Raw genomic sequence first — 12,380 nt, forward strand, 5'->3', positions numbered from 1 at the left:
CTGAGTTTATCTAGGAGAAAAAGAGGACACAGCTATGGAGTGTCTCTTTCACACCTCAGTATGTTTTCCAATAATTAGACTCTTCCCTTTCTCTACCAATAACTATGGCTCATCTCATGCTCAAAAATCAAAACATAATCACTGGCCAGGGTGAGAATCAAAGATGGCCTTCTCCAATAGCGCAAGTTACTACTCTCCTTGCTCCTCTACCAAGTTAGTCTCAACAGTTTCTGATTTTTGCCCACCAGGTGGGCAAATATATTTCAACTAGCAGCTTCTTTTAAAAGGGAGATTTCCGCCGGGCGCGGTGGCTGACGCCTGTAATCCCAGCACTTTGGGAGGCCGAGGCGGGCGGATCACGAGGTCAGGAGATCGAGACCATCCTGGCTAACGCGGTGAAACCCCGTCTCTACTAAAAAAATACAAAAAATTAGCCGGGCGTGGTAGCGGGCGCCTGTAATCCCAGCTACTCGGGAGGCTGAGGCAGGAGAATGGCGTGAACCCGGGAGGCGGAGCTTGCAGTGAGCCGAGATCGCGCCACTGCACTCCAGCCTGGGCGACAGAGCGAGACTCCGTCTCAAAAAAAAAAAAATAAAATAAAAGGGAGATTTCCATTCTATTATAAAGATACATGCAAGTGTATGTTCATTGCAGCCCTATTCACAATAGCAAAGATATGGACTCAACCAAAATGCCCATCAATGACAGACTGGATTAAAAAAATGTGGTACCTATACACCATGGAATACTATGCAGCCATAAAAAGGAATGAGATCATGTCTGTTGTAGGGACATAAATGGAGCTGAAGCCATTATCCTCAGCAAACTAACATAGGAACAGAAAACCAAACACCACGTGTTCTCACTTTTAAGTGGGAGCTGAACAATGAGAACACATGAACACAGGCAGGGGAACAACACACACTGGGGCCTCTCAGGGAGTGTGCGGGGGAAGGGAGAGCATTGAGATAAATAGCTAATGCATATGGGGCTTAACACCTAGGTGATGGGTTGATAGGTGCAGCAAACCACCATGGCACATGTTTAGCTATGTAACAAACCTGCATGTCCCACACACCTGTCCCAGAACTTAAAATAAAATTTTTTTTAAAAAAGGGAGCTTTCCTCTGCATCTTAGGAAATACCTTTCAGGCCCCTCCCTAGCCTTCTCCTCCTTTAGCCTCATTCATACACTCCGTAATGTAGGTGGCACTTCTTTTGTGTGGCCAAATGGGAGGCAAAGGCAAAATGCTGAGGATTTTGCCCAAGGTCACAAGAGAAAAGGTGAAATAAGGATTTGGGGCTTCCTAAGACTTGACCCAAGATTTGGGAGTCAGGAAATATTGCCCTTTTTTTTAGACAGAGTCTCGCTCTGTCCCCCAGGCTGGAGTGCAGTGGTGTGATCTTAGCTCACTACAACCTCTGCCTCCCAGGTTCAAGCGATTCTCCTGCCTTAGCCTTCTGAGTAGCTGGAACTACAGGTGCCCGCCACTACGCCTGGCTAATTTTTTTTGTATTTTTGGTAGAGATGGGGGGTTTCACCATATTGGCCAGGCTGGTCTTGAACTCCTGAGCTCAAGTGATCTGCCCGCATCAGCCTCCCAAAGTGATGGGATTACAGGACTGAGCCACTGCACCTGGCCAAGAAATACTGACTTTAGAACACTATTTGTGGTGTGCCAAAATTATTTGCAGCAAAACACTATAAAGGGTTTACATTTAAGAGGAAGAAGAGAAGCCAGAGCACACATGTTCCATGGGAAAGAAAACAAAGTCCTGAGGTTTCTAAGAGGGAGATGTAGGGAACTGGGGTCCTGTCCAGTCCAGTGGGCACACAGGAGAGAAAAGAAAAGAAGGGAGGTATCAGAACCGAGGGCAAGAGAAAAGGGAGCTGGGAACAAGAATGTGGTACTGCACCAGGGCAGTCAGATCAAGGAGGCCATTCACATACACACCGAAGACTTATAAATGCACATGTCCAGAAAATGTTTCCTAATGTGAAGCCATGCCCACACCATACATCCCCAAACAAGGAAACAGACATTCAAAAGATCCTTAAAACACAGGAGAAAGTGTGCACAGATAAGCCTACTTCCTCATCCCCTGACACAAGAAGCGGCTGACACGCACATGAGAAGAGGCATGTGTGTGTGCACAAGAGGTGGCCCAGCAGATGGGTTAGGAGCATGGACCCTGCAGCCAGGCTAGCTGGCTGTCTGGGTTTGAATCCAGATCCTGCCACTCACTAGCTGTGCGACCTTGGGCAAGTTACTTAATCTCTCTGTGTCAGTTTTCTCTCCTGTAAAAAAGTAATAACACTGCCTGGGTGTGGTGGCTCATGCCTGTAATCCCAACACTTTGGGAGGCTGAGGTGGGCAGATCACAAAGTCAGGAGTTCAAGACCAGTCTGGCCAATATGGTGAAACCCCATCTCTACTAAAAATACAAAAATTAGCTGGGCATGGTGGCGCTCACCTGTGGTCCCAGCTACTTGGGAGCCTGAGGCAGAAGAATTGCCTGAACCTTGGGAGGCAGGGGTTGCAGTGAGCCGAAATTGCACCACTGCACTCCAGCCTGGGAGACAGAGCGAAACTCCATCTCAAAAAAAAAAAAAAAAAAGGAGTAACACCACTACCTACCTATCTACCTATTTATTAAAGGAATAAATAAATTAACACATTTAGAAGGTGCCTGGCACACAACAAGTGTTACATAAGTAAAATAAATAACATGTGTACAAAGGAATGCACGGAGGAGACTCATGCTCAAGCTCCGAAATAGTCACTATAGAAAAAGTGTATTCCTCTAGCTACATATTTATATTCTAATCAAAAGAAGATCTGCAAAAACTAAGACATTCTAATGTTGAAATAAGCAGATGACTACAAATCACTGATCTAGAGGGAAAGAGAAATCAGTGCCAACTGGAAAAAAGTGGACATGGGTAGGAGCATATGGAACGTAAACTGCCTAAGAAATTATAAGACTATGCCGGGTGCAGTGGCTCACACCTGTAATCCCAGCGCTTTGGGAGGTCGAGGTGGGTGGATTGCGAGGTCAAGAGATCAAGACCATCCTGGCCAACATGGTGAAACCCCATCTCTACTAAAAATACAAAAATTAGCTGGGCGTGGTTGCACACACCTGCAGTCCCAGCTACTCGGGAGCCTGAGGCACGAGAATCGCTTGAACCCTGGAGGTGGAGGTTGCAGTGAGCCAAGATCGCACCACTGCACTCCAGCCTGGGCGACAGAGTTAGACTCTGTCTCAAAAACAAAAACAAAAACAAAAACAAAAAAAAAGAAGAAAAAGAAAAAGAAAAAAAAAAAGAAATCAAAAGACTAGTTTTTACTCCAGACTTGACGCCACCATCAGAAGGTGTGGCTGCTGTGGGGCCTGGAGATGAAGGCAGAATTGCTAAGGTTAGAGAAAGCCCAGTGTGTTAATATCCACAGGGGTACTCTGTTGCCAATTTAAATAAGAGAGCATGGAAGTGGAATCAAGCTGCTGCTTCTACCATGTTTCTCCTTACTTCATCTCTTTCAGTCTGGTTTCTGGACCTAGCACTCTACGGCAACTCACCTCTCCGGGATTGTTAAGGACTTCCCCATTCCCATAGCCAAGGGCCTTATCTCCATTTTACTTGATATTTCTGCAGCATCTGAGACCAGCAACAACCTGTGTTTTCTGAAACTTCCTTGTCCCTTGGTTCCCACTCAGCTCTCCTCTTACCTTCTTAATTACTACAGCCTCTTTTACAACTCTTACCAGTTCTTTTCAATTCTATCTCAGAAATTCATTTGAAGTTAGACTTCAGCTTCATGTTCACGGATACTGCCTTAGTTCTCCCCTGGGTTTCAGCAGTCACACTGCTGGTCCTCCTGCCTGCCTCTGCATTCCTGTCCATCCTTTATGCTGCTTCCAGAGTTACTTTCCCCAAAACAAACGTAGTCATTAGCCTCCTTATAAACCTCCACTGGCCAACTTCACACTCTCAACAATATAAAACTCAAACTTCACATATGAGAATCTTCATTCTCTTGCTCCAACTCACCCCTTTACTTGCACCTCTCACCTCTCTACTCACCCTAATCCACACTGAACATCTCACTGTTCCCTGAATATACTATGTCCCATGACGCCATGCCTAGACTTCTCTTCTCAACCTCTGCTATAGGAACAAGTCCATTTCTTCTTCCAAGACCCATCTTAACTGTCATCTCCTAAGGAATGTCCTTCTCAGCCTTCCTAAGCAGAGTTCTTCAGTTTCTGAGTGCCTACAGCACTGGGGGCAAACATCTCTTTTTTTTTTTTTTTTTTTTTTTGAGACAGAGTTTCACTCTTGTTGCCCAGGCTGGAGTGCAATGGTGCAATCTCAGCTCACTGAAACCTCTGCCTCCCGGGTTCAAGCAATTCTCCTGCCTCAGCCTCCCGAGTAGCTGTGATTACAGGCATGTGCTACCACCCAGCTAATTTTTTTGCATTTTTCATAGAGACGGGGTTTCTCCATGTTGGTCAGGCTGGTCTCAAACTCCCAAACTCAGGTGATCTGCCCATCTCGGCCTCCCAAAGTGCTGGGATTACAGGCGTGAGTCAACGCGCCTAGCTGGCAAACACCTCTTCTAAGACATGCCATGCAAACTGTTAACTGACCTGTTGAGTTATCTGATTTTCCATTAAACTTTGACCACCTCAAGAGCCAATTGTTCCTAAAAACTCTGGTACCCAGCATAGCACTTTGCACATAGTTGCCTCTCAAAAAATGTTGGTTGAATCAAATATAACCCTTTTGTGTATTAGGAAAAAGAGAATCTTTAATATAACCAAATCATTGTTTAAGCATAGAGGAAGAAATCAAATGAGACTGCTCTGCAAAGCACCTGGCTCTACAGTCTCTGGGTAAGAGAGTGGTCTGTTCCTCACCTCTGAATGTCCTTATTCTTCCACAAGGAGGCAGACTGAGCCTTTGGCACTCTTTCAATGAAATTCACCAGCTCTTCCATGAGAAGCCTGAGTTTAAACAAAAAAAGTGAGGAACACCCATTAAAAAATTAGAGAAACACCCCATACTCTAACAGTTGGCCAGGAGAAATGACTTGCCCACCTCCCCCTACACCATTTCATCATCATCTTCCTCTCTGCTGCACATAAACTTGATCACCATTTGATATAAAGTTAAACAAAATCCTCACTTTCTTATTGCATTTCCATGCTAAAAATTCTGAACTTAAATAATTTAATTCACCTTTAAAACAAGGCTGGCCCGTTTCTTGTCTCTAATCATAGAAATCCACAAGCCTGTTTTAACTCTCACTCTAAGATCTCTACTTTTATGTTACTGAAAATATATAGGGAGAAGTTAAATGACTGTCAGGTATCTAATTTTGGTGACATAGTAGGGTGTGGGCAGGACTGTTTTTTTTTTTAATGACAATATTAAATGAACTTTTTTTTTTTTGAGACAGAGTTTCGTTCTTGTTGCCCAGGCTAGACTGCAATGGCACAATCTCAGCTCACTACAACCTCCGCCTCCCGGGTTCAAGGGATTCTCCTGTCTCAGCCACTCGAGTAGCTGGGATTACAGGCACACACCACCATGCCCAGCTAATTTTTTGTATTTTTAGTAGAGACGGGGTTTCACTATGTTGGCCAGGCTGGTCTTGAACTCCTGACCTCAGGTGATCCACCCGCCTCGGCCTCCCAAAGTGCTGGGGGATTACAGGCATGAGCCACCGTGGCCAGCCTAAATGAACATTTTAAATGGATAAAATAAGTTTTCTTGATATGTTTTAGGAATTAGCAAAATTCCATGTGGAAGAATACTCCAAGGACAAATGGAGTAGGCTGAGCTGGAGTACCACAGAACCAGGGATGAGGAATCTAAGAAATGCTGCGCTATCAGTTAGATCAAGGTACACAGGCTTTGGGGATTCACAGGACAGAGAACTACGGGAATTCTTGATGGCCAGAGGATGACCACAAAGCTAGAAATGGATTTGACACCTTGAATCTCCATTCCTAATCTAATATTCGTGATCCATATTGACTTAAATCCCCTCCAAGTTAACATATACATACTGGTAAGCCATTAATGTATTAGCATTTGAAAGCTAAACAACTTCATTTCATTCTCATTTATTTATTTTGGCCTAATACCATCTCCTCCTTCCATCTTGAAGGAAGAGTGCTAGTTTCAACATCTCAAGACCTGTGATTCAGGCTCACTGGTGTCCTGGATGTAGCTTTCATAGGAAAAGTTTGGTGTGCTGATCCTCACTACTTTAACTTTTCCAGACTAGAGGCTAGTGTTTTAGCTTATCCTCTCAATTGAAACCAGTGCATCACTTCGAGTGTTTTACTTTCCTATGAGAGCCCTTCCTCAGCTCCCTAATGGTTACATACACAGTGCAGGTAATATGGTTTGACATAAAAACAAGAAAACACATTATTTCATCTGCAAGACTCTAGAATCCAACCTAGGAGTCTATAGAAATTCTTAAGTCTCACATTTTGGAACCTGACAGTTTCAACTTATACCGTATTTATTAATTTATTTCAAAAAAAATAAATTGACAAATTTTTTTTTCTGGAGTAATTTTCTTTACCTAATTCCTCACTAAATGACACTATTGTTACTTGTGGTAACCACCTGTGTCACAAAGGCTTAGTAGAAGCAGAGAAAGGGATGGCAGAGGCTTCTTAGAGTCAAAGGAAAACTGCAGTTTTACTCCTAGACTGCTCAGTTTCACTCTGTCAACAGCAGAGACAACTTAACCATCTATTTACTTATCTACCCTGTATTTTCTACAAGCTGTCTCCATTTATAGTCTACAACAAACCACAAAAAGGGGGAATTTTTGAAAGCAAAGCAATAAAATTTCTTCTTCTTAAAGATGCTACACTCTTTCCCTCTGAAGCTCTCTGCCTTGCATCTTTGTGGCATCTTTCTGAACATTACCTCCCCTAATTAGTATCCTCTGTACAGAGGAGCTGTCTCCATGAACTCCTTCCAATTAATTTATAAGAAAAAAGACCAACAAGACTACTTGCACCATCAATCCTTAGGCATTTCCAATGAACATTCCTCATCTAGAGAGTCGCTTACTCCTGCCTGTTCTTTGGGTTAGTTGTTCAGAAGGAACTAACCACCAGCCCTGGTATAATACTGTGATAGCGTCATCACTGAGGGAGGAGCTCCGCAGCCACATCCTAGCAGGATCAGAATCAACCCTCTCACCTGCCGATCTGGACGGTGGGTTCCGTGGCATACACTGTGCCTGTGAAGCCGGTGTGCTCGGTGATGTATGGCAGCGCCATCATACAGTGATAGTTAGAGATGAGAATCACATCTACTGTAGACAGATCTATTAGCTCCGTCTGAAAAGAAAGGGAGGGAATGATATATATCTGTTCAGGGATCGATCAATATGATGTGACTAAAAAACGACGTTGTCAGAATGCAGAGAAGTAGTTTTTGTATTGCAGAATAACAATGGCTTTCCTGCAACACTGCCATTCTCTCATTTGAAGAGGTTTTCTACACTGACATTAAGTAGCAGGACAGGATGGCCAGCAGTGAGAACACAGCCAGCCCAGAGGCAGCACTCTGATTTTACTAGAAAAGAATTCTTCTGAATTAGACTTATGAGGTTAAATGACAGTAGGACCCTTCGGCAGCTGCTGCCAGGCAAGTAAAACCAGGAAACTGCAAGCAGGGAGAGCAGCATATAGGCGGCAAGCACACACTAGAACATAACACCCCATTGCTACAGATTAATGGGCAACGGGGACGCAGCACACAGAAACCAGCTCTTCAAAAGCCAGATGGAGAGACAACTTGTTTTGCTTTTTTTTTCTTTTGAGGTAACTTTTGTTAGTTTAGTGCTGGTTATAGAGCCCCCCTAAAAAGCGTAGTGGCAGTCATGAAAGGAAATTATCCTTTCACCTTCCATCCTAATCTTAACCCCAGATCCGCCCTTTTAAGTCCATCATTAAGGTCATGTAAAAAGGGAGAAAAGACAGGTTAGCATGTGAGGGAAAAGGCTATCCAAGTTTGGGTAAATTTTAGGAAAACTCCTAAAATTTTTCCATATATTTAAGTCCTACCAATCTGTCAAGATGCAATTCTCTTCTTCCACTAGGTCTTCCTGATTTGCTCAGATGAAAGAAACCACGTCTTCCTCAGAACTCCCAAAGCATTGCATGTGTAACTCAATTTTTAACTTTTTATTTCTTTTTGAGACAGAGTAGCTGGGATTACAGGTGTGCCCTACCATGCCTGGCTAATTTTTGTATTTTTAGTAGAGATGGGTTTTCACCATGTTGGCCAAGCTGGTCTCAAACTCCCGGCCTCAAGTGATCTGCCTGCCTCAGCCTTCCAAAGTGCTGGGATTACACCAAGCCACCAAGCCCGGTCTGTCTGTGTAACTCTTATGACAGTTCACAATCTACACACAACACCTCAAAGTAGCACTTTGTCCTGTGTGACTTCTCTGTCCCCTCCCACCTGTGGCAGCCAGTACCTAACAAGCCTTGGTGTGCTTCTGTTGAAGGAATGCAGCTTTATTAGCAGCATGTTCTGGGAGAAGTGAGACACCATGGTTCAGAGACAACCTGTCACTCACAGGGCCCTCCACCGTGGAGGAGCTAACCCTGGGAAATATACGGTGCACTAAGGAAAAGCAAGTGACTCGGTTAAGAGATGGGTCCTTGAGATAATACATCCCCACAAAGAAGAAATAAGAAAGATGATGTAGAGAGCCAAATCATGAGTGAACTCCCATTCACAATTGCTTCAGAGAATAAAATACCTAGGAATCCAACTTACAAGGGACGTGAAGGACCTCTTCAAGGAGAACTACAAACCACTGCTCAATGAAATAAAAGAGGATACAAAGAAATGGAAGAACATTCCATGCTCATGGGTAGGAAGAATCAATATCGTGAAAATGGCCATACTGCCCAAGGTAATTTATAGATTCAATGCCATCCCCATCAAGCTACCAATGACTTTCTTCACAGAATTGGAAAAAACTATTTTAAAGTTCATATGGAACCAAAAAAGAGCCCGCATCGCCAAGTCAATCCTAAGCCAAAAGAACAAAGCTGGAGGCATCACGCTACCTGACTTCAAACTATACTACAAGGCTATAGTAACCAAAACAGCATGGTACTGGTACCAAAACAGAGATATAGATCAATGGAACACAACAGAGCCCTCAGAAATAACGCCACATATCTATAACTATCTGATCTTTGACAAACCTGAAAAAAACAAGCAATGGGGAAGGGATTCACTATTTAATAAATGGTGCTGGGAAAACTGGCTAGCCATATGTAGAAAGCTGAAACTGGATCCCTTCTTTACACCTTATACAAAAATTAATTCAAGATGGATTAAAGACTTAAACGTTAGACCTAAAACCATAAAAACCCTAGAAGAAAACCTAGGCATTACCATTCAGGACATAGGCATGGGCAAGGACTTCATGTCTAAAACACCAAAAGCAATGGCAACAAAAGCCAAAATTGACAAATGGGATCTAATTAAACTAAAGAGCTTCTGCACAGCAAAAGAAACTACCATCAGAGTGAACAGGCAACCTACAAAATGGGAGAAAATTTTCGCAACCTACTCATCTGACAAAGGGCTAATATCCAGAATCTACAATGAACTCAAACAAATTTACAAGAAAAAAACAAACAACCCCATCAAAAAGTGGGCAAAGGACATGAACAGACACTTCTCAAAAGAAGACATTTATGCAGCCAAAAAACACATGAAAAAATGCTCACCATCACTGGCCATCAGAGAAATGCAAATCAAAACCACAATGAGATACCATCTCATACCAGTTAGAATGGCAATCATTACAAAGTCAGGAAACAACAGGTGCTGGAGAGGATGTGGAGAAATAGGAACACTTTTACACTGTTGGTGGGACTGTAAACTAGTTCAACCATTGTGGAAGTCAGTGTGGTGATTCCTCAGGGATCTAGAACTAGAAATACCATTTGACCCAGCCATCCCATTACTGGGTATATACCCAAAGGACTATAAGTCATGCTGCTCTAAAGACACACGCACACGTATGTTTATTGCGGCACTATTCACAATAGCAAAGACTTGGAACCAACCCAAATGTCCAACAATGATAGACTGGATTAAGCAAATGTGGCACATATACACCATGGAATACTATGCAGCCATAAAAAATGATGAGTTCATGTCCTTTGTAGGGACATGGATGAAACTGGAAACCATCATTCTCAGTAAACTATCGCAAGAACAAAAAACCAAACACCGCATATTCTCACTCATAGGTGGGAATTGAACAATGAGAACACATGGACACAGGAAGGGGAACATCACACTCTGGGGACTGTTGTGGGGTGGGGGGAGGGGGAGGGATAGCATTAGGAGATATACCTAATGCTAAATGACGAGTTAATGGGTGCAGTACGCCAGCATGGCACATATATACATATGTAACTAACCTGCACATTGTGCACATGTACCCTAAAACTTAAAGTATAATTAAAAAAATAAATAAAGTAAAAAAAAAAAAAAAGAAAGATGATGTGACATAAGCAGATGAAGAGAGGGAGGGTGCCATTCTGGCTATGGGTATTTTCCAGCTGAGTAACTTTACAAATAAAACGAGTAATTTAATAAAGCTGCCAGGCAGCATCGGCCCCCGAGGACAGGATGCCAGCAGAGGTCATAAGCCACTCAGTGCCAGGGTACTGCCATCTGTGTGAACACCATGCCTAATGAACAGCCAACCTATCCCAACCTTCACCCCAAGTTGTGCACTGCCTTTGCAAGACAGTGTCCTCCTCATGAAGGACCATGTAACTGTTTGCTGGTCCTACTCTCCACTACCTCCCCTAGCATCATTTTTAAACAAATAAGGAAATTAAGACAGAGTAGCACAGTGATAGATCCAGAAGAAAACAATGTGAATCACACTGAAGCAACAATAAAGCTAAAAATCATCACCACCAGTACTCATGTATACAGAAACTGGGTGAGAAAACTTGAAATTTCTCTTTAAGAACCAGCCCACAGAGTCTAGAACTATAAAAAATAAAAAATTATTCTGTTGGTATATATCAAGAGTGTATGCTTACATAAAACATTTTTCCTCTGAGAAATTTAACATCCAAACCACATTTATATACAGGTAATTCTTGACCAACACAGGGGTTAGGGGTGCTGACCCACTGTACAGTTGAAAATAACTTTTGACTCTCCCAAAACTTAACTACTAATAGCCTGTTGACTAGAAGCCTTCCTGATAACATATTTAACACATACTTTGCATATATACTATATACGGTATTCTTACAATAAAATAAGCTAGAGAAAAGAAAACGTTATTAAGAAAATGATAAGGAGCCAGATGTGGTGGCTCATGCCTGTAATCCTAGCACTTTAGGGGGCTGAGGTGGGAGGACTGCTTGAGGCCAGGAGTTTGAGACCAGCCTGGTTAACATAGTGAGACCTTGTCTCTACAAAAAATGTTTCAACAATTAGCCAGGCATGGTGTTGCACACATGTAGTCCCAGCTACTCGGAGGCTGAGACAGGAGGATCACTTCAGCCCAGGAGGTCGAGGCTGCAGTGAATTATGGTTGTGCCATCACACTTCAGGCTGGGCAACAAAGTGAGACCCCATCTCAAAAAAAACATAAGGAAAAGTAAATGTACTTTAGTGATAGTAAAATACATTTCCTATCCATTAAGTGGAAGTGAATCATCATAGAGGTCTTTATTTTTGTCATCTTCACATTAAACAGACTGAGGAGGAGGAAGAGGAGGGGTTGGTCTTGTTGTCTTGGGTGGCAGAGGGGAAGAAGTGTAGGAGGTAGAAGGCAAGGCAGGAGAAGCAGGCACACTCGGAGTGCTTACAGATATACGTTGTAATTTGTTGGATGTTTTCACGTTTTCATTTCTCTAAAAATGTTTCTATATGGTATCAATCCTTCTTCCACCATTTTAGTTTCTGTGCCCACATCACAGAAGGATCCAAGTTGTGAAAGAAATCAAAAGCAGTCTTGAATAATCGGAACCCTTCTGCCAGACTGTCTAATGTCAATTTGTTTTCCAGCACTGCTTCTTCTATGTCTCCTTCTTCATCATCTGGCACTGGTTCAGAAGCACTCATCTTGGTCGGGTCATCTTCTGTTAACTCCTCTGGTGTGTTAATAGGCTCCGGAATTTCTCCAAGCTCCATATCTTGAAACGTTTCACCTCCCACTTTTTTTTTTTTTTTTGGTCACATCCACAATCTCTTTCCTAATTTCCTTGACTGGTTCTGTTCTAAATCCTGTGAAGTACAACACCTGGACACAGTTTTGTTTAGCAGGAATTTATTT

At 42.9% G+C, this 12,380-nt stretch overlaps 1 protein-coding gene across 3 annotated transcripts in view; it reads right to left on the reverse strand.

The window, feature by feature from the left end:
- The window catches only part of INTS9 (integrator complex subunit 9), a 123,397-nt gene that overhangs the window by 65,146 nt on the left and 45,871 nt on the right, over window positions 1-12,380 (reverse strand). For all 3 annotated transcript variants that reach the window (XM_003830775.5, XM_063606693.1, XM_008956211.6), the window contains 2 exons: window positions 7,238-7,377; window positions 4,924-5,010 (listed from right to left, as the gene is read on the reverse strand). In XM_003830775.5, coding sequence (XP_003830823.1) covers window positions 4,924-5,010; window positions 7,238-7,377 — 227 coding nt within the window. The remainder of the gene's footprint in view (window positions 1-4,923; window positions 5,011-7,237; window positions 7,378-12,380) is intronic.

Source organism: Pan paniscus, chromosome 7 (genome assembly GCF_029289425.2).
Source record: "Pan paniscus chromosome 7, NHGRI_mPanPan1-v2.0_pri, whole genome shotgun sequence".
NCBI lineage: Eukaryota > Metazoa > Chordata > Mammalia > Primates > Hominidae > Pan > Pan paniscus.